The sequence below is a fragment of the Schistocerca piceifrons genome, chromosome 1 (genome assembly GCF_021461385.2).
Source record: "Schistocerca piceifrons isolate TAMUIC-IGC-003096 chromosome 1, iqSchPice1.1, whole genome shotgun sequence".
Classification (NCBI taxonomy): domain Eukaryota; kingdom Metazoa; phylum Arthropoda; class Insecta; order Orthoptera; family Acrididae; genus Schistocerca; species Schistocerca piceifrons.
In genome coordinates, this window is record NC_060138.1 from 799,958,576 (window position 1) to 799,982,038 (window position 23,463).

Below are 23,463 nucleotides of genomic sequence, written 5' to 3' on the forward strand. Positions count from 1 at the left end.
TGCAGATACAACTGCAATCATACACAACCGCTCGCTCTTACGAGGTGTAAGTAGGCTGTTTAGGTTTTTATGTTGGTATCGCCACGTGGCGCTCTGTATGAAAGTCACTGACTGTGCTGTGTGCAGTCTGTGGCTGGTTTGCGTTGTTGGAATATTTGCTATTGTAGTGTTGGGCAGTTGGATGTGAACAGCGCGTAGCCGCGTGAGCCGCCAGCAGTGGTGGATGTGGGGAGAGAGATGGCAGAATTTTGAGAGCGGACGATCTGGACGTGTGTCCATCAGAAAGAGTAAATTTGTAATGGTGGATATCATGAAACGATATATACATGATGCCTTTTGAACATTATTAAGGTAAATACATTGTTTGTTCTCTATCAAAATCTTTCATTTGCTAACTATGCCTTTCAGTAGTTAGTGCCTTCAGTAGTTAGAATATTTTATTCAGCTGGCAGTATTGGCGCAAGCTGTATTGCAGTAGTTTGAGTAACGAAGATTTTTGTGAGGTAAGTGATTCATGAAAGGTATAGGTTATTGTTAGTCAGCGCCATTCTTTTGTAGTGATTATTGAAAGTCAGATTGCGTTGCGCTAAAAAAAAAATATTGTGTCTCAGTTTAGTGATGATCAGAATAAGTAAAGAGAGAAATGACTGAGTACGTTCGGTTTTGCTCAGCTGTTTGAAAATCAAATAACGTAGAGGTTTACCAGCAAAGTAATTCATAAATTTTTCTAAGGGGACATTTCAAAAGGTCCGTACCTAAAGACTGCAAAGTTGTACAAGTCACGCTATTACCCAAGAAAGGAATAAGGAGTAATTTACTGAATTACAACCCATATCATAAACCTCTATTTGCAGTAGAAATTTGTAACATATACTGTGCTCGAAAACGAGCGATTTGTTGACAAATAATCAACCCAAAAAAATGGTTCAAATGGCTCTGGGCACTGTGGGACTTAACATCTGTGGTCATCAGTCCCCTAGAACTTAGAACTACTTAAACCTAACCGACCTAAGGACATCACACACATCCATGCCCGAGGCAGGATTCGAACCTGCGACCGCAGCAGTCGCGCGGCTCCGGACTGAGCGCCTAAAACCGCTCGGCCACTAACCAACCTAGATTCAGAAAATATCAATCTTGTGAAACGCAACTAGCTCTTTGCTTTCACGAAGCAATGAGTGCTTTTGATACGGGACGGCAAATTGATTTTTAGATTTCCATGGGGTTTTGACACTGTTCCTCACAAGCGACATCTAATCAGATTACATGGCTATCTAGTATCGTTTCAGTTATGGGGTTGGATTCGTGATTTGCGTCTAGAAAAGTAGGAATTCGTTGTAACCGACAGAACGTCAACGAGTAAAATATAAGTAATATCTGCTGTTCCAAACCTACATAAACGATTTAGGAGACAATCCGAGCAGTCCTCTTCCTCGTAGATTCTTTGCAGATGATGCAGTCATTTACCGTCATGAAAAGTCATCAGATGATCAAAACGAATCGGAAAATGATTCAGATAAGGTAGAGTAATTGACTCTAAATCATGAAAAGTGTAAGTCACTCACATGAACACTAAAGACAATCTCCTAAATTTCAGTTAAACGTTAAATCACATAATTTTTTTAAAGGCTGTAAACTAAACTAAATACTTAGGGATTGGAACGATCACACAGATAATGTTGCCGGGAAAGCAGTCCAAAGACTGCGATTTATTGCCAGAATACCTAGAAAATGTAACAGTTTGGTTTATTGTTGTGCGGCGTGGGATCCACATCAGATAGGACTGAAGGAGAACAGTTCAAAGAAAGGCAGCTCGTTTTGTATTATAGCGAAATGAGAGAATGACTCCGAGCACTATGGGGCTTAACTTCTGAAGTCATCCGTCCCCTAGAACTTAGAACTACTTAAACCTAACTAACCTAAGAACATCACACACATCCATGCTCGAGGCAGGATTCGAACCTGCGACCGTAGCGGTCGCGTGGTTCCAGACTGAAGCGCCTAGAACCGCTCGGCTACACCAGCCGGCGCGAAATGAAAGAGAGAGTTCCACGATCATGATACACGAATTAGGGTGGCTGTCATTAAAACTAAGGCATTTTTCGCTGCGGCAGGGCATTATCATGAAATTCCAATCACCAACTTTCTTCTCAAAGTCTGAGAATATTTTTTTGGCGTTCGCCTGCATTGGGGGAGATAAATGTAAATGTCGTGGACTAGGGCCTCCCGTCGTGTAGACCGTTCGCTGGGTGCAAGTCTTTGGATTTGATCGGCGACTTGCGCGTCGTGGAGATGAAATGATGGTGATTAGGACAACACAACATCCAGTCCTTGAGCGAAGAAAATCTCCGACCCAGCTGGGAATCGAACGCGGACCCTTAGGATTGACATTCTGTCGCGCTGACCACTCAGCTACCGGCGGCGGACCTGGGGGAGATGATGCTCACAATAAAATAACAGACGGAAGGATTTAAGTGTTCGTTATTCCTGCGCGCTGTTCGAGAGGGGAACGGTACAGAAGTAGCTTAAAAGTGGCTCGATGAATCTTCTGTCATGCACTTAATTGTGAACTGCAGATGATTCGTGTGGACGTAACGCATCATCTCCTGGCCGAGCCTGTACGTTCGTCCTGTTTGCTCCTTTTGGGGCTATAAACAGTTTCTGGTACCTGGGCTTAAGCGCTTGTGACTTTTCCGGGCGGTAGTCACTTTCTAGAACACAGGAGTCCAGGCAGAAAGCAGCGCTGTACAGAATATTTCGGTTATTGCGAGCAGCATATGCCCACCTGAGAGTCCAGATTTCTGTTCCTTAATCTGATTGACTGAAAAGACTAAATGATAATTAAATCCTCGAATCGCTGTGAAACTTGCGAAACTGATAGTCTGCCGATGGCTCTTGTGGGGAAAGGAGATGTCATGTGTCCCCTGACCTTTCAATGTGTTATACTTTCTGAAGTCAGATACTGATGATCGTTCAAGAACAAAAAGGTACTTATCTTTGGAGCCTTTCGGGGCAGTATGCTTCATTAAAATCCTCTCGGTTTACAAGCAGTGTCACTTCGAATAAAACACTCGAACTTTCGACCGTTAGTAGCAGTTAAAATTATCGTGCCAGCTCTGGCATTCAGTAATTTTAACTCCTGATGACGATGGCAGAGACATCTATCGAAAGTTCGAGTGTTTTATTTGAAGTGACGCTGCTTGTAAACCGAGAAGATTTTTTTGAAACCAATTTAATGCCCAAATAAGGAAGATCACAACAATAAGAAGTGCGCTCCCGTGCAATGGGGTGGAATTTGCTTTAGTACTTTTCCAGTTTTTCTAGGCGAGTGTTGCATTTTAGTGGGCAAGTATGTGCTCACTTTTGGCTGGGAGTCCAGTAGCTAGCTGGAAGTAGTGTACAGTGAACGAACCGAACATTTTGAGATTAATCGACTGCAATAAATTCCATTTTATTCCCTGGAAATTTGAATGTGGTGCTTTGACTGACGTTTTGCCTATTGTCCTTAAACTGTTATCAGGTTGTATCTTTGTGGGAAAAAAATGGCACTGAACACTATGGGACTTAACATCTGAGGTCATCAGTCCCCTAGAACTTAGAACTACTTAAACCTAACTAACCTAAGGACATCACAAACATCCATGGCCGAGGCAGGATTCGAACCTGCGACCGTAGCGGTCGCGCGGTTCCAGACTGAAGCGCCTAGAACCGCTAGGCCACACCGGCCGGCTATCTTTGTGGAGATTTTTGGTGAAAAGAGTTATAGGACCAGCAAAAGGCTGTGTATGAAGTGTCAGCGTGCACTTATTCCATTCCTGTGGTCGGATCTTTCAGTCGTTTTGAATGTAGTACATACATTGGCCAGAAAACATGGTCGGATGCCAGTCTAGCTAAGTATACGTACACACCACCAGCGGGTTGTAATCGATTAGATTTGCAATTTCCTGTGACGGCTAGAACGTCCACCAGAGTGCAAGACTGCTGTTCGTATTTCTTGTTGTTATCAGACCTGGTAGGAAATACAAGAGGCTTGAACAGCGTTAGATGTTGAGTGATAATTGTGAAGGCCACGGAGTTGCCGCATACTCATGTGAGACAGTGTTATCAGCACGTGACAGTGTGTTTCGATTTGGCCAGCTGGTCGAATTGTGCAACAGCGAGATTCTTGGGACATTCGGGTGGAACAGTGACCCGATGTTGGACTGCGTGGGGACTTGAGGTCAAGTATCCTTGTCGTCAAGGTTCCAGTCGATCACGTCTCATCACCAAAAGGAAGCCGGCTGGTGTGGCCGAGCGATTCTACGCGTTTCAGTCTGGAACAGCGCGACCGCTACGGTCGCAGGTTCGAATCCTGCCTCGGGCAGGGATGTGTGTGATGTCCTTAGGTTATTTAGGTTTAAGTAGTTTTAAGTTCTAGGGGACTGATGACATCAGAAGTTAAGTCCCATAGTGCTCAGAGCCATTTGAACCATTTTTTGTTAACAATATTAGCTTATTCCCAAGAATAAGCAGCTTTCACTCAGTTAATACTGGACAGGAATCAAACCTGCATTTGGATCCGACTTCCTTAACTCTTGTGCAGAAAGGTGTGCAGTATACTGTTCATCCATTTTCAATAAGCTACCACTCGAATTCAAAAATCTTAGCAGTAATCCACCCGCTTTCAAATCTAAACTGAAGAGTTTCCTCATGGGTCACTCCCTCTATTCTGTCAAGGAGTTCCTTGAAAAAGTAAGCTAATTCTTGTTGTACTGCTGATTGCGTTTACTTAAACTTATAGATTGACTTTTTTTCTGATTCATAAACATTTTATTTTTATCTGTTATTACTTTTATGTTGTACTTTCATGTACTGACACGTTCCACGACCTTGGAGCTTTGCTCCTCAATTTGGCCCTACGGAACTTGACGTGTAAATAAAAAATAAATGGTAGGTGTTGCCACATCCGGTTTCAATCTCTCTGCTGGAAGGAGTTGTTACTAAGTCGAGTTTCTATCCATGCTTACTCCAGTATATAATTTCTTCCTGTTATTTTAGACATGTCTTTTGTACAAACTCTTGTGTTAACTTGATAGAGCTGTACCAGTTTCTTCCCTGGGACTATTATGTTCAAGTGTTGGATAAATTTGGTGATTGAATCCAATACTTTTATTTTTATAAACAATCGTGTCGCTTATAGAAAATCTTAATTTATAATTTACAGTAATTTACTAACATCTACGAAACTGAAATGGTTTTTTTGATGTCATCAATCCATAACTGTGTAACGGTCACCCCTCGGCTCAGGACGTCGAGGTTGGACTGGTCAGGCGTCGACATTGCAAGTGTAGGAGGCCGACCTCCGAGGACTGGTGAGTGTTTCAATATTACGCCCGAAGGCGTCATTGAAACAGTGGTATCTATAATAACGTTTTATCAACGTGACTGCTACAATGAATACTGCCTTCTCCGGCGTGCTGCAAGTGGGCCTGGCTGATCGCTCAGGCGTCGGCGAAGAGTGGCAGGCACAGCACTCCGGCAGCTCACGTAGCCTGCGGCAGATCTGGCACGCTGCCTGGCAGCGAGGAGGAGGGGGGTGCGGTGGTGGAGACCAGCGAGGTGGCCCGAAAATGCGCCTCTGTGGATACAATGAGTTTCAGCGCTCTCGAAGATGGACGCGCACTTAGACCTGTACCCACAGTATCTTCCAGACGGTGGTCGTCGTCAAGGCGAGAGCGAAGCATTTTGGTTTGCATAACTGCAAGTCCTTGATCTGCTTCTTTTGTTACAGGGCAATATTCTGTTCCGTACAAGGCTAATGGCCGGACTGCAGACCGGTATATTTTCAACTCGATTGGATCCAGGACCTTATCGCAAAGGAGACCAGTCATTGTCCACCATGTAAACTGTGTTCAAGCACAGACGTAGTTTCTAACAATTTCTTGTCTTTTTTTAAGTATACCTTCGTTGAGTGACCATACGTGTAGGCTATCCATCTTGATAGGATCCATGGAACACGATGAGTTGAGGAACCTAACAACTCTGCTAGCACTGGAGTCGGACACGATAATCTTTCCTGAACTGGTTAGCTCTTGCTGAAGAGCCGTCTCTAGCCGGCGCCCTCGGCGCGTTGCAGGTTCCAGCTGACGCCGCAGCAGGGCACGTTCGCGCTGCCCAAGTTCAGCGTGCTCAACACGGTGATCGCGGACACGTGCCCGCGCACGGCGCGCTGCCCCGAGCGCGCCAAGTACCGCAGCGCCGACGGCTCCTGCAACAACGTGCAGCACGACGCCTGGGGCAAGGCGGGCACCGCGCTGCAGAGGATCCTGCCGCCCAAGTACGACGACGGTAGGTCTGCTCCGCTCTGCTCTGTGCGCAGCGCAGCCTGCTGCTGGGCCCGGCTCTGGTTTCTAGCACTGCTTTCCTACCTGCCCTCACTCGTGTTTGGACGCGCTTTTATACGTGGTAAATTGCCTAAGACACGCTCCCTTCTTCATTCGCGAGTGATTCGAAATACTGAAACGAAGTTTTCAGCGAATTATTCCACTGGGAGACGTGACGATCAAGTCCTCTCCAATAAAACGGGGCCAGGTGCTGATGGATCCACAACCACACACACTCTTGCACTTCCTCGCACGACTGAAACCGACGTCCACGCATGTTTTTTTTTCTTCGGTCGTCAAAGACGTGTACAAAGGAAGCTGCAGTGTTTCCAGACCAAATCGTTGATGCGTAGTCTCGTTCGATTGGTAAGTTAGCGGCAGGCGTCACGTGCAACAGGATAATTCCGTCTGAGAGCATTCGTGGGCGCTTTTACTTTATGGCGCATCACAGTTTCTGCAAGGTGACAGCATACTGCTGGTCATTGTGTGGTTCTATGCTCGAAGAAATCGACGCCTCTGCCGTCTAGGAAGGTCATCAGTGTCGTAACGGCGACCGGGACGGTCGCGGGGTTGAAATTACGGAAAGCGCGGCGGGACCCGCGGAGAGGCCCTCGAACAACAACACAACGGGAGAGGACGGACACGACCAACGAAGGACAGAACGAACAACAACAAGATCGAACAATGGAGTCACAAGGAAACCTAAGAAACACGTTCACTCGTACACAGAACAATAAAGTAAGCTGTCTAAAGCGAGGCGATGTGTTCGCAGACGTACGCGAGATTAGACTGGCTGGTTGAGCTTTTTTTTCCCATTATTGAGTTTAGATTCCCCCCGAAGGGGGCGGGTTGGCAGCAGCTTAGTACGCCGCTCTTCAACCTACAGAATTTGTTTTAAAAAGATGAAGATAATAAATAATAAAAACAGGCGATAAAATTGGTGAGTTAAATGGTAAAATGGCGGAAAATCGTGGAACTTAAAATATAAACAAAGGGTTGACGATGCTAATAAAATACATAAGAAGCAGACAGGTAAAAGAATAGACGTATAATTAAAAAAACACGGTGACAGTTTGGTTTCTGTTCACAAGAGATATAAAATTTACACCCAGCGACAGCATGGTTTCTGTTCGCAACACTTTGGAAAGACGAACAACACTAAACATTCACTTGAACACTGCACTAAAAAAATTTCACAAATATAATATACCACAGCCGAGGGTAGAAGGGTGGGGGGGGGGGGGGGACTGGCTGAGCGAGAGGCAGGCGCTTGAGTAGTCTATCGGGGGCGCCGCTATTGGCCGCTGGGACCACGTGTTCCACTGTGGCGCCCTCACACTAAAAGCGGGCCAGGAGGCGCGCGTCGCCACAGCTTACGGCGTGATGGTCCAGAGACCTGTAGGGGTTATATTAGAACAAATAAGCCCTCGGTCACAAATATTAAGTCAAAATTGACCAGGTTTCGACGCTACTATGAGCGTCGTCTTCAGAATTATAATTAACATAACGGACTTGTAAGTACTGCAACTCTTTCCAGTCAGTACAAACTTTAATTTTATTAATGTATTATATACCTATTACGTTTTAGAACAGTTAATTTAATTCTGAAAACGACGCTCATAGTAGCGTCGAAACCTGGTCAATTTTGACTTAATATTTGTGACCGAGGGCTAATTTGTTCTAATATAATTCTGACACGGTCACTGAACCTTAGCAGCTATGTTCACAGTTTGACCTCTAGGGGTCATCGACGTCCATGACGTCTGGCGGGGATTCAAATTCCGCGGCGCGCGGTACCAGAATCAGGACCGTACCGGAACTTCTGTGAACAGCTCTGGATTTCTTTGGCGGGGGAGATGCGTGATGTTTTCACTGATGGCTTAGACCTTTGACGTCGGGCTATCGGAATGCCGTCGGATGAAATCGTCCTGTTGCACGATAACGCCAGCCCCCACACTGTCAATCGGACGAAGGCTACACTTCATCGGTTTGGTCTGGAAACTCTGCAACATCCTCCGTACGTACAGCCCGGATTTTTCACCGTGTGGTTTCCACACCTGAAGAGTGACGTGTGGACGTCGGTTTCAGTCGGACGAGGAAGTGCAAGAGTGGGTGCGGCTCTGGATCCGTCAGCGGCCGACCCCGTTCTGCAAAGCAGGATTTATCCGAGTGGGATAAATGTCTCAAAGCGTGTGGTGATTACTTTTGAATGGAACCATTCTATAGTCCCAATTTAGCGGATCTTCTGTTTTCATTTGACTGCCGCTCATACTTTTTGTAACAGTTAATCTGTATCTTTATTCAGCCATGATCTAACCATGTTAATTTTAGACAGACTAGCACATAAGTGCCTGTGCTGCAACTCTGTAAGCTGACAGCGCTGCCGACGTGTGCCGCAGGTGTGAACGCGCCGCGGTCGCGCGCCTCCAGCGGGGAGCCGCTGCCGAGTGCGCGGGTCGTGAGCAGCCAGTTCACGCCGGAGGCGAACCGGCCCTACGACAACTACACGCTGCTCGTCATGCAGTGGGGGCAGTTCCTCGACCACGACCTCACACACACGCCCATCAACTTCGGTGAGTGTTTACTCGCAAGTAGTTATTTGTTTAAAACATGTATCACATCAGTGCTAGCGTCTATTGGCTCAAGTCGTACAGACATAGCGGGGAGTGGATGAAAATATGGAAACACAAGAAACACATTACTATGCCTAATACAGTGCACGATACCTCTTGGCATTCGAAACAGCTTCCAGGCGTCTTGTCATGGATAAACAGAAGTCTTGTATGATATGAAGATGGTATTTGTTCTTTCGGACATGTCCGAAATAAAATATACCCTCTTCATACAGTTTAGGCTAACCGACCATTGATCTTCTTCTTCTGTGCTGGATGCACACGCATTGTCCTAACTCTTACGGGACTCGGTAAGATTTTCTGCCGCGATTAATGAGTGTAATGAGCAGAGACACTACGAATGATAGTGTGTGGACATCAAGTCGGGAATGTGGGTCTCACGGTGAGCATACAAGGGATAAATCCCTGTACTCGCCCTCGGTGGCTCAAATGCATAGAGCGTCTGCCATGTAAGCAGGAGTTCCCGGGTTCGAGTCCCTGTCGGGGAACACATTTTCAACTGTCCCCGTTGATGTATATCAACGCCTGTCGACAGTTTAGGGTCTTGATTTATTTATCATTTCAGTCCTGAATCGTTTTCAACAGAGTCTTATACCATCCTTCCTACAAAAGAGTGGCAACTTCGAGAAACGATGATGGTAGTGGATGGTGAATACTCGCCCTTCTCTCCAAATTAGACAATAAAGGTTCAATAACACTGAAATCTAGTGACCACGGGAAACGCGGCAAATGTGCTCACAAAACCAGTCCTGAACGATCCAAAGTGTGTGAGCGTGGGTCCTCTCATCTTGGAATACAGCATCACCAATGGGGAACAAACATTGTGCCATGTGATGGGCCTGATCAGCCAAATTCTTCACACGATCCTTAGTAGTAATGGAGCTTTGCACAGTGACCATAGCGCCCTTGGAATACCACGATATGGCTGCCAAATCCTCACTCACTCTCCACCATGATTCGCTCTTGGAACGAAAACTCGTCAGAAATTGGAAACAGTCTGAAACAAGACCCATCAGACCATATTACTTTCTTCTATTGCTCTCTAGCCCAAGTATTATGGCTTCGGCATTATGTTTTCCTATTACGGACATTTTCAACGCTGCTAACTGGTTTTGGAATTTCAGCTCGCCCTACTATTTCCTGCTTATCGTATTGCTTCGGTGGTGACAGAGTTCACGAGTGTGACACTCACTTCTGCAGTGACTTTTGCAGACATCGTTTTCTTATTTTTCGTCAAAATCCTCTTCATTGACCGTATGTCACGACTACTCAACATACACTTTTGTCCATATTACAAATTAGAGGATAGTTTTCCGCTTTCCCAATATGCCGTATAAATATTTGATACAGTGCCTCCTGAAACACCAAATATTTCCGCTACTTTGGTTATGGAAGCACCAACAATTTGCCATGTTTCGAATACATATGAGTACGACGTGATTCAATGACAACTACACGGAACACTGTTCTGACCACCACGAACACTTGCAACGTATTGAGAACATCTCACAGATGCTGTTTGTGGCCAAATACAACAGCGCAACTTCCAGGCTTGGCTAGCATCTACATTCTTGTTCAAGCATACGCTTCGAGCTGTGTTTCACATTTTTATCTAACCGCTGTATTAGGTGAACCCGAACTCCACCGACAATAATTTCAAACGTAATGAAATGGTACGCTTACAGCCGTCCTTACGATGTTATTTATTATATTGATACTAGTTTCGGTGTTTCTGTGCACCATCTTCAGGCCTTAACTGGCGCTGAGGGGTTTAACTCCAGTAGTATACACGATTAATCAGTATGCAACATCTATGAATTGGTTTTCGCAGACCCCCTGTAACAACGATGTTGTGTATCCAACTATCAGCAGGGCATTGAGTTGATGGTTGGAGACACAACATCGTTGCTACAGGTAGTCTGCGAAAACCAGTTATAGATGTTGGCCACTGATGAATCGTGTGTAGACTAGAGTTAACCCGTCAGCGTCAGTTAAGGCCTGAAGATGGTGTACTGAAACACCGAAACTGGTAGCCATATAATAAATAACATCGTAAGGACGGCTGTATATGTTCCATTTTATTGCATAAGTCAATGGCCAAAGTTCCTCAACCTCCAATCGGAAGGTTGGGCATAAAAATAATTTCAGAGATTGTTCAGGAATATTTTCTGAGTATTTTGATATAGGAAGGGACCCGTGATCTCCAGTGGTTCATTAAATAGCAATACTGTGATTATGAATTACTGATTTTGTTGCTCCATTTAAATTTATTTCTGTGGAAATACTTTCGCAACCGTGAAAAAGTGTGTAGTGTGCAGTCAACAAAACATGGTTGTTCATGTTAGATTCTCAGAATCGTTTGGCTTGTGTTCAGACCTTGTATGACGTGCGGAGTACTGATAGCACAATTGTCGCCAGTCGCGCTTAACGCATTATCTTCCACTCTAAAACAGAATGATCCTGTTCCTTGTTGACGCCTATGTATAGGTACAGAGGATACTGTTGCCTTCACTGCGGGAACAGCACACCATGGCGTCATCGGGTCGCTCTTCCATTGCATTAAGTGAATCCATACACCAGGTGTATATTGGCCACCTCTTCGTCAGTATAATCATTCGTACTGTTGTGTATCACTATGAACGTACAACTAATACTGTAAAAATAAACCCGAGACTGGAAAAATAGACCCGAGACAGAACCGAGCAGTACTGTATCCAAAGTTGAGGGCGAAGAGTTTAATAGAAACCGCTGTTGTAGACAGTAAGCAGCGCGATTGAATGGAACAAGTTTGTTCCCAAATAAGACATACAGATCATACAATCGAGATTTGCACTTTTGTGAAAATATTTCCTGTGTAATACAGACCAAAAGTAAACGGAGGCAGTGAGTCCAGCGACATGTAACTACCCTGCAACGAACTACCGGAGATCAAGGATACCCCATACCAAAATACTTAGTTGGTGGAGATCGGATTCGGCCCGTACAGGCGATACACTGGTTAGTTCTTTGTAATCAGTAAATGAAACATTCAGTGCGCAAAGACTCTATGCTGCTCAACACTGTTTCAGGTCAGAGTGGGACTGGAATAACTTGCTGTGAGAATGGGGACATCATAGCCCCGTCGAAGCGACATCCGGACTGTTTTCCAATACTGATACCCAACAACGATCGTACGTTCTCTCGTTTCGGAGAGAGATGTATGGAGTTCGTGCGATCGCTACCAGCGCCCAGGCCTGAGTGCAACTTCGGTCCTCGAGAACAGGTCAGCCACCGAAACATAAGGAAATTTCATAGCTACGCTTTTCGCTGACGGTGTACGTGATATTTGCATGTGCTTACCGCAGTATGTGTTGAGTGTTTCCCGCGATCTACACACACGCTTCAATCGAACGACAGTTTAGTGGAAAATACAGAAAGAGCCTTAACATAGTATCTCACCTTACCGTAAAGTCGTCTTACTTTGTCTGTTGGGACAGTGTGAGAAACTGAATTATAAAAATTGTTAATTCATCCATTACACTGATATTTGAGCTCCGTGGCTGTGGATTAAATTAACTGAAGATGTACAGCCACTTTTGATGTGAAAATTGTGTTACATAGGTTTGCAACAGACGCACTCTACATCTCCCACAACCTTCAGCACATGCTGCACTCGACTACGACTAAGTGTACACCTACACTATCGGAAAGGCATCGATTGCAAAGAAAGTAAACTGAAATGATGTGGAAAAGTGTAAATGTAAGCCGGCCGGGGTGGCCGAGCGGTTCTAGTCACTACAGTCTGGAGCCGCGCGACCGCTACGGTCGCAGGTTCGAATCCTGCCTCGGGCATGGATGTGTGTGATGTCCTTAGGTTAGTTAGGTTTAAGTAGTTCTAAGTTCTAGGGGACTGATGACCTCAGAAGTTAAGTCACATAGTGCTCAGAGCCATTTTTGTAAATGTAATGGCTTATATGACGGGTGGATACCCTGCCCCGATAACGAGTGACCGCAAACATATGTAATTACAAAGATTAATTTTGAATAATTAGTCGAATTTGTCGTTAATGAAAGAAACTGAAATTTAATTATCTAAAGAAATAAGACGGTCGCCACTCCTAAGGCGGACAGTTAATCCCTGAAACCAATCGGACTTTTGGATGTAAGCTAACGGAACAATTAGTAAAACGCGTAAGCGCGACGACGAACATTACTCAGGCGGGAGTTCATTTGTAATTACAAAATTAGTTAGTCCAATCTAAGTATATATTCAAAACTTCAAAATTTTTAAAAAGCCTTATAGAAACAATCAAAATTGAATAAACTGTTGCATTACGCGACGCGGTAATCGTTACATAGTGTAGTCTCACAGTAATCGATACTGTTGCTAATTTTGATTAAATAGTCATTTCAGATATGTAATAATTTAATTATTAAGAATGAATAACTTCAAAGCAACAACAAAATACTAAGGTAAGGCTGAATTACAATATCCAGGACATCAATACATAGATTTATCAAAGCATATAAAAGTAAATAGTAGAGTTGTATAAAAGTTAAAATTCTTTGTTTTACCAGATTAAGTAATTTAAACAGTTATCAAATATTACTTTCAAAGAGTTAATTGAGAATTTTGTATTGGTAGTGCAAAAAAAATCGTAATGACTGTGATTAATCAGCAAGAAATGAATTTTCCATTTAAGAGCAAACTTAGCTATTCTGTCAGACAATATTATCTTCGTTTATTGTATACTTTCATTTATGATATGATTCTCGGTATTTAGGACATTAGGTTACAGACTCTGTTTACGGTAACAATGACTTAATGACCTTTATAGAACTACGTTTAAGGTTCACACACGTAATGTACTGTCCAAAAAAACTCTAAGACACTGACAAGTGTTTTACGGAACGGGATGTCCGAAATCGTTCAGTCTTACTTTCTGAGAAGCCGCTGGTGCGATGTAGTGGCTCGGTAACAATAATAATAATAATAATAGTAGTAATAATAGTGACAGCAATAACAATCATGATTCATCTGCAAGTTGCAGATATTTCTTATGCGCGGTTTGGCCAAACCGTAATCTTCCTCTAAAATTCTCTGGAAACATTATCATAATTATCATTGTAATGAGGCCCCCAGGAACTGCATTGCCTCTCACAGCAGTAAATAATTGCTGCATACATAGCCATTATGCCGTAGCCACACGCACAATGGCGTCCTCTTACATTCGCAGCTAAATGGCTTTCATTTTCTATCTCTGTTCCCTTGAGACTCGCTACTCAGCGTCCATATTCCAATTCATAGTGTAATTTACTTTGTTGTATTATTGCAGAACATATCATGATTTGTCGCAAAACGTGTTTATCTCCAAGTTTACGCAATTACTATCTTTATACTCAACCAGTGAAGCACATAACCAGCATTTGCCCTTTGTCTTCGGTAATTTATTTTTATCGTAACTTGAACATGCCTATTTTTAAAAGCACTAATTATTTCCCGTATAATAATGATACTAGTACTAATTACAATGAAAGGTGAAAAAAATTTACCAAATCGTAGGAACATTGTTAGTTAAATTTGTATCCACAGGATGTAACGAATATATCAGAAAGGAAACTAACGGAATGTGCTAGGCTCTAAATTATCAAACAGCGGTTCTTAAATCTTGGAGACGAAAGAATCATCGAATAAAAGTATGATTCTGGATTTCCCAATCATTAGCAATAATTTGGTGTCGATGGATGTATGTATATAAATATACAAAATAAGATGAGTGCATTATGTGCACGTACAGAAAAACGCGATTAAGAAAACAAGAGTAACCTACAGTGCACTCCAGAATGCAATATGTCACAGGGCGTGATGAACCGAATGAGCTAGAAGACTAGGAGAAAGTGCAAATTTATTAAACGCAGTTGTCATCTGTAACAAAGAGAAAACTTGTAGTGAACGGACACCACACCGTGGAAGCAGAGGAACAGCAAGGAAGACGGAAAAGGAAGAAATGGCAGAAGTCAGAACAAGATAAAGAAAGGGAAGTGTTCGTTAACTATTACACTAGAAATGCTAGACACGGCTGAAACATATGAATGCTTTGGAGATGTTATTTCCAGCAAGAACTAAAAATAAAGCGTTGCTGGTTAAAGGATAAGAACCAGCCCACCAGAAAAAATAATATGGAAATCTCATACTGACAAATTTAAATGATAGTAAATGCCTTAGGAAATTTTTTTAAATACACATTTTTTTAAAAAAAAGATGGCCAGCTCTCGTCACTTAATTAGTATGTTTGTGTACCCGATTGCAAAAATAAAATCCTGGAAAATATGAAAACATCCAGGAAAGTAGTTAAATACACAGAAGAGGTTTTTTCTTCCATTTATAAATGGATTCAGAAACCAGGTGCATAATATTGTGATGTAGAACAAATGTCAATGGTGACTTGTGCTCTGCTAGCTTTTCTTCGAAAGTGAGAGCGAGCTAATAGGCGTGAATATTCCCCAGTGACCTCTAAACCGCAATCATCATGCAGATGTATGCACCACAGACGGGCCGTCAGTGTCAGAACAATGGAGTAAAAATGAGACAAAGATAATTGCTACGCCGTATATACAATGTATTCCGCCAAAGAAATTCAAATTAGATTATAACAAAGGCGTGCCACATGATACATACTGTTCTTACGGCGTAGACTATCTATTCTGGCTGTACGCTTTAACTCATTTCGGGTCCTGTGCTGTGCGATGTGCAGCACACACTCTCGAGTTTCCCGAGGAGACTAAATATCTGCAGCATTATGTGCAAATTAAGCAGTAAATATACATAATACTGCACGTAGTTGCCCCGTCTGCGGTTCATAGCTATCGAGACCACGCGAAGTAGAAATGCAGGTAGTCTCCGTTAATGTGCGCCCAACCCCCCACTACCAGTTACCCAAAAAGTGATACATATGCCAACAAAAGTTTATCATCACCTATTTATTTCGAATTTCGTGGGACAGAAAACAAAAATTGGCTCCCAGGCATGCTATACATTCATTCGCAATGTAGGCGTATCACCAAATCAACAAAAAAAAATATTTGTAATGACAGAATCGTCTGTTTCCCACGGTTTTTTTTCGTAGCACTGCTGAGTAACGTCAGCACGTGGTGCAACATCCCATTGCTCGAATGCAGACTTGAACCCGCACCGGCATAACATAGACGAGATCATCATTTCACTCTTCAATGGTGCTTCTGCATAAGTCGCGCAGAGTACGGGGTCGTTTTCGATGTCCAAAAACAGTTCGTTTCAGTCGGTTCCACAAACGTTCCATTGGGTTCATATCCGTGGAATTGACATGGCACACGATTCTAGTGGTCCTTGGACGTTAAAGGAACGTGTTAACGAAAACAGCACGACGAGCACACGAGCTGGTACCAAAATGCGAATTGCCTCCCCGAGGTGTAACCATCATTGCTGACATTTATTGTCTACATCTGAGACAACCTGCAGACAAAATCCTAAAACAACGATGAGGGAGACTGCGTTGAGTGATGCCACTCAACGATAACGCCTGGCCGCATTCTGCTAGACTGACAAAAACAACTATACAGGAGTTGGGATGGGAAATCACTCCGCATCCACCTTGTTCATCTGATCTTGCTCTCTCATATATTCGTCTTTCCCGCTTTCTGTCGAACAACCATCTAGGAACTTCCTTTCCAGACGTAAATGCACTCCGAAGATGGCTCGACTAGTTCTTCGCCTCAACACCACGTAATTTCTACAGTTGCCCCAGCGTTGACATACTGTTGTAAATAGAGATGGAGAATATACTATTGATCATTAAAGCCTCTGTCATGTGTATCTGTTGTGTTTATTTAACTTACGGAAGAAAGCTACGAACTTACGCACCAATCCAATTTTTAAAATCCTGTAAGAATAGCAGGAATGGTTCTTTTCATCCTGGTTGACACACAACCTGCTATACCATTCGGCAGCGTGTACTGCATACGCATCAGGGACTGGTATGCTGAAATAAACGTAATTAATTTGGAAACACCTAGAAGAAAAATTGGGTCACAGCCTCAAGGTCTATATAACGCCAGTTGACGTCACGTTGAACTGTCTTACGCAATCAAACGGTAAAGTTTAGTTAGTGGAATGCGTCTTCGATCGAAGGTATGGAATATCTTCGATGTAAGACAAGTCGATGGTAAGATGGAGACAACATGTAAGTATTGTAAAACTAAATATCATAACGCCCTGGTGCCACACTTAAAAGAACATCTTATCAGACGCGATCTTTGCTGTCAGCCTGTTAAATGGGTAGCTTCAGATGATACATCGCAAGCAAAAAGGGCAAAAAAAAAGTCAACAAATAATAGGCTGCAGGATATTGAAGTGTAAAGGACGGCGTCTTCATTTACGTTATCATCAATGCCTTCTGATTCTTCTCTCAGTGAACAACTAACGACCGATTTGTCGCACCCCTCCTTATCGGGGCATAAGGATACCTATCAAAGAACTGATAGCGATAATGACGAATCTGTTGCCAGGGCTATGTATGCTTCAGCTGTTCCAGAATCTATGGTGAATTCGAAATATTGGCAGGAAGCATTTCAGAAAATATGACCTGGCTATGACTCTCCTAGTTACCACCTGCTTAGCACATCTTTGCTTTCTGCCGTATACCATGGAAGGCATTTATGACAAAGACGTAGGATTGTGCAACTGCTCTTGGATTGTTTTTGGATGGGTAGTCTGATGTTATTATGGAATAATGCCCTGAACTTGATCGTGACGGCACCTCGTCCAGTATTTATAAAAGTATTCGACCTGGCGAGGAAAGAGAAACTGCACAGTATATTGCATCTGAACTAATTGAAGTTACTACTGAAATAGGTGCGGAGAGGTTCGTAGCAGTGGTTACAGACAACGCGAGAAGTACGCTTGTCCCGTCGAAAATTGTAGAGGAGCAATGTGCACACATATACTGAATAGACTGTGCATCACATATATTTAATCTACTAATAAAGGACACAATTTCACTGAGAACGCTGTAAGAGTGCATTCATCTAGCGAAGACGACGGTATTATTCTTCAATGAGCGCCAGGTCTCCCACGCTTTATTGAGAACAAAGACGAAAAAGATATACGGCATACCTCTGCGATACTAAAGCTACCATCACCAGTCTGTCGAGCAGGTACTGTGACTTTTTCGGACATTTTACTTAAGAACAAAGAGGCTGTGTTAGTTACTATTGTACTCCCAACGTGCAGAGCAAGGGAACACTTAAAGCCTCTGTATTAACAGACGAAATGTAGCAGCAGTTTGATGTAGCATAGTCTCTTGTGATCAATGTCAGAAGCCATGCGCAAAGTTGAAGCCGACAACGCTGTACTACCTTGGTAGTATTTCAAGGGCAGTAGACGCTATAGTCGTAGCATGTAATACCCTTTCTCCAGTAGAGATATTTTCTATTAAAGATGCAGTGACACTGAGGTACAAGTATGCATGTACAGGGTGTTTCAAAAATGACCGGTATATTTGAAACGGCAATAAAAACTAAACGAGCAGCGATAGAAATACACCGTTTGTTGCAATATGCTTGGGACAACAGTACATTTTCAGGCAGACAAACTTTCGAAATTACAGTAGTTACAATTTTCAACAACAGATGGCGCTGCGGTCTGGAAAACTCTATAGTACGATATTTTCCACATATCCACCATGCGTAGCAATAATATGGGGTAGTCTCTGAATGAAATTACCCGAAACCTTTGACAACGTGTCTGGCGGAATGGCTTCACGTGCAAATGAGATGTACTGCTTCAGCTGTTCAATTGTTTCTGGATTCTGGCGGTACACCTGGTCTTTCAAGTGTCCCCACAGAAAGAAGTCACAGGGGTTCATGTCTGGCGAATAGGGAGGCCAATCCACGCAGCCTCCTGTATGTTTCGGATAGCCCAAAGCAATCACACGATCATCGAAATATTCATTCAGGAAATTAAAGACGTCGGCCGTGCGATGTGGCGGGCACCATCTTGCATAAACCACGAGGTGTTCGCAGTGTCGTCTAAGGCAGTTTGTACCGCCACAAATTCACGAAGAATGTCCAGATAGCGTGATGCAGTAATCGTTTCAGATCTGAACAATGGGCCAATGATTCCTTTGGAAGAAATGGCGGCCCAGACCAGTACTTTTTGAGGATGCAGGGACGATGGGACTGCAACATGGGGTTTTCTGTTCCCCATATGCGCCAGTTCTGTTTATTGACGAAGCCGTCCAGGTAAAAATAAGCTTCGTCAGTAAACCAAATGCTGCCCACATGCATATCGCCGTCATCAATCCTGTGCACTATATCGTTAGCGAATGTCTCTCGTGCAGCAATGGTAGCGGCGCTGAGGGGTTGCCGCGTTTGAATTTTGTATGGATAGAGGTGTAAACTCTGGCGCATGAGACGATACGTGGACGTTGGCGTCATTTGGACCGCAGCTGCAACACGGCGAACGGAAACCCGAGGCCGCTGTTGGATCACCTGCTGCACTAGCTGCGCGTTGCCCTCTGTGGTTGCCATACGCGGTCGCCCTACCTTTCCAGCACGTTCATCCGTCACGTTCCCAGTCCGTTGAAATTTTTCAAACGGATCCTTTATTTTATCGCTTTTCGGTCCTTTGGTTACATTAAACCTCTGTTGAAAACTTCGTCTTGTTGCAACAATACTGTGTTCTAGGCGGTGGAATTCCAACACCAGAAAAATCCTCTGTTCTAAGGAATAAACCATGTTGTCTACAGCACACTTGCACGTTGTGAACAGCACACGCTTTCAGCAGAAAGACGACATACAGAATGGCGCACCCACAGACTGCGTTGTCTTCTATATCTTTCACATCACTTGCAGCGCCATCTGTTGTTGAAAATTGTAACTACTGTAATTTCGAAAGTTTGTCCGCCTGAAAATGTACTGTTGTCCCAAGCATTTTACAACAAACGATGTATTTCTATCGCTGCTCGTTTAGTTTTTATTGCCGTTTCAAATATACCGGTCATTTTTGAAACACCCTGTAAATCTATTCATGCTGCGGCAAATATGTTGGATCCACATTTTAAGGGGAAATTCTCGGTCAAGAGACTCCAGACTTCATCGTAACGATGAGAGAAGTCGTGAAATGGGTACACACATTGCAAATACGTATTAGCGTTAGCTACTTGGGACAAATAAAAATTTGTGCCTGACCAGGACTCGAATACGGATTGCCCGCTTGTCGTGAACCGTCGCCTTAACCACTTCAGCCATCCGATCACGCCCCCAGTGCGGGTACGAATCTCCATGTGTCACAAAGTCACAATTCAAATGCTCGCACATTTGTGAAATAAAGTATAGGAAGATTATTGTTATACAGCATCGTCATTTTAGCCCCGCCGGGTGTCATTATGTCGTTAATGGCTACAGTGTCTGTTTTGATGAAATAACTGTATTTATTACACTGTGTTTGGGCTCAGCCACTCCTTTCTTTTCCTTATGTTACCATAAAGACGCCGTTTCTCGTCGCCAGTATCGATAGAGGGTAGGATTGGTCGGTGCTGTACACGAGCCAATTGATGACGAGCAAGTAGAGATGTACGTATGACCACCCACTGATTTTTATGATTTTGGCTGTGACCATTCAGTACCCATATACCCAATTTTCGAACCTTCCCCATTGCACGCAAATGTCGCACGATGGTGGAATGACCACAGTTCACCACATTTGCCAGTTCTCGAATTCACTGATGTGAACCATTGTGGATTAATGCGTTTAAACGATCTTCATCAAATCCCGAAGGTCTTCCTGAACTTGTAGAGTCACTATTGTCAACACGACCTGCTTAAAACGAGAAAGCCATTTTATTACCGCGCTCTGTCCTATGGCATTATTCCAATATACGGCCGCCTCTGCCGCTGTCAACTCTCTATTGAACTTAAATAGAAGAATATGTCGGAAATGTTCCGATTTCCCCACTCGATTTTCTAGACTCCACAGCTCCACTACCCATATCCAAATGACAAAATGACAATGTATAAACTCGAACAGCGACAGTCGATAAATGAATCAATATCCACAGGAATGCCAACATGCAAAACAAAAACGCTACGAATTTTTGTACCAACTTAATAATTTGTTGTATAATTTGTTGGATGGCGATATATCCTTAATGTGGAATACGAAATAAAGGCAAAAAATAGGATGAGGTTTGTTTCCTACTGCTCGCAAAAGGCGCAGCAGACAGTAGTGAACGAAGCTTGGAGAATTAAAAGGTCAGTTTTTTGGAGTGGCAATCTGATTGGCTCTAACATCGTTGGATATACATTGCCGTTAAATAAAGATTTTCCATGTGCACACATTGTACTAGTCATGTATTCTCCTTATGGTTCTAGGAGCGTGCAATTTTTTTCCCCATCAACATAGGCAGAGCCCTCTAATTAGCACTGGTCTTAACATTTGGTTAATGATGTATGAGTTACTGCCAGCAGATGACTCGGACTTCCCTCGCTCTGCAGCGAGCCGCTTTGAGCTGAACCTGCCAACAGATGAACCAGATCACCGGCTACCTGGACGGCTCCAACATCTACGGCTCCAGCGACGACGCCCAGAGGGAGCTTCGCGAGTTCCGCGGCGGCAGGCTGCGCATCCAGAACTTCCGCGGCAAGGCCATGCTGCCAGAGAACAGGGACGAGTGCACCGACGACTTCGACCAGCTCGCCTGCTTCAAAGCCGGTACGTAGCCTTTCCGGTGGGGCTTTGTGCACATGCACATACTCAGCCTGGAGCTAACCGAGCACGGCGTTTTCCTCAAGTCAGCTATTCGATCAAATACCGCCTTGTCACTCCTCTATCACCTTAAAACCACTTCCGTATCATTGATCACAGAATGCTGACAGTACAACACCGTCTTTCACGCCGTCCATTCCTTCCCAGTAAGCAAACTCTTTCTCCTTTTAAAAAGTCTACACATTTACCCTCTATCGTACATTCTTACATCCAGTCACACCATTCTAACATCCTTCTGTATTCTACACTGTACATACGAGGGACATTCCGAAACTAATGCCTCCATTACTTTGATGGAATCTAAAACAAATACAGAAAGCACGATAATTCAGTTAAATAGAGCAAGTTTTCTTTTGCGTACCGTCATTTTTCAACATCGTCACGATCGATAATCATGCATTTTTGCCAATGATAAACAAGAGCCTGCATGCTACACTCGTCAAAAACCAGAAGAGACTAGCTTATATCTTTGGCGACAGCATCAAAACCAGAAAAATATTCGTCGAGAGAGATGGAAGTCTGAAGGCGCTAAATGTGAAGGAAATTTTCACTTTGCAGCCGAGTGTGCGCTGGTATGAAACATCCTGGCAGGTTAAAACTGTGTGCCGGACCGAGACTCGAACTCGGGACTTTTGCCTTTCGCGGGCAAGTGCTCTACCAACTGAGCTACCCAAGCACGACTCACGGCACGTCCTCACAGTTTTAATTCCGCCAGTACCTCATCTCCTACCTTCCAAACTTCACAGAAGCTCTTCTGTATACCTTGCAGAACTAGCACTCCTGGAAGAAAGGATATTGCGAAGACATAGCCACAGCCTGGGGGATGTTTCCAGAATGAAATTTTCACTCTGCAGCGGAGAGTGCGCTAGTATGAAACTTCCTGGCAAATTAAAACTGTGTGCCGGACCGAGACTCGAACTCTGGACCTTTGCCTTTCGCGGGCAAGTGCTCTACCAACTTTTTTTTTTTTTTTTTTTTTTTATTGTAAGCGACCGTAGCAGCAGCGCGGTTCAGGACTCTTTTTTTTTTTTTTTTATACAAGAAAACAAATAAAAACCTCTTGGGTATGAAAATAAAAGACGACGTTCTTCATAAATAACACAATGTCCTTTGAAAACGTAAAACATAAAAGGTAGCTATATTTCCGCAACGGCCTTCTTTTGTATTTGTATGTTTTTTTGGTAACATAAATGAGTGTACAGTCCCACCATCAGCAGCATTTCTTTTTTTATTTTATTTTTTTTTTATTTTTTTTTTTTTATTTTTTATTTTTTTTTTTTTTTTGAGCACAAGAGAAAGAAAACAAATAGGCTGCAGATAGAGAGCTATGTGTGAAAGGGATAAACAAGTGTAAGGAGAAAAAAAAACTTAGAAGAGGAGGAGGAAAGAGAACTGAAATAAAATAGGAATACTTTCCGCGCCATGCCCCACTTTGGCGCGCCAGCAGAACAAAATACATTCTATCATTGACCATTGAAGGGGAACGTGGGATCGTCCAGCCTTGGCTGGCACGGTTCGTTGAGATTCCAGCTTTGAGGCGGGTTGGTGAAAATGCTCTGTAAATAGTTCGCGAAAGTGGCCCGATAGTGTCGATGCCGGCGAAGGGTGTGGTGATACACTTGGAGGCGTGTCCAAAAGTCCGCCGGATCGACGATGTCGTCTCGGAAGAGGTAGTCGACAGCCATGC

At 43.6% G+C, this 23,463-nt stretch overlaps 1 protein-coding gene across 1 annotated transcript in view; it reads left to right on the forward strand.

Annotated features, from left to right (window-relative positions):
* LOC124775205 (peroxidase-like) overlaps nt 1-23,463 on the forward strand; it is a 193,314-nt gene that overhangs the window by 112,702 nt on the left and 57,149 nt on the right. The window contains exons 8-11 of the mRNA XM_047250047.1: nt 6,116-6,327; nt 8,762-8,935; nt 12,064-12,257; nt 21,536-21,722. Of these exons, the coding sequence (XP_047106003.1) occupies nt 6,116-6,327; nt 8,762-8,935; nt 12,064-12,257; nt 21,536-21,722 (767 nt within the window). The remainder of the gene's footprint in view (nt 1-6,115; nt 6,328-8,761; nt 8,936-12,063; nt 12,258-21,535; nt 21,723-23,463) is intronic.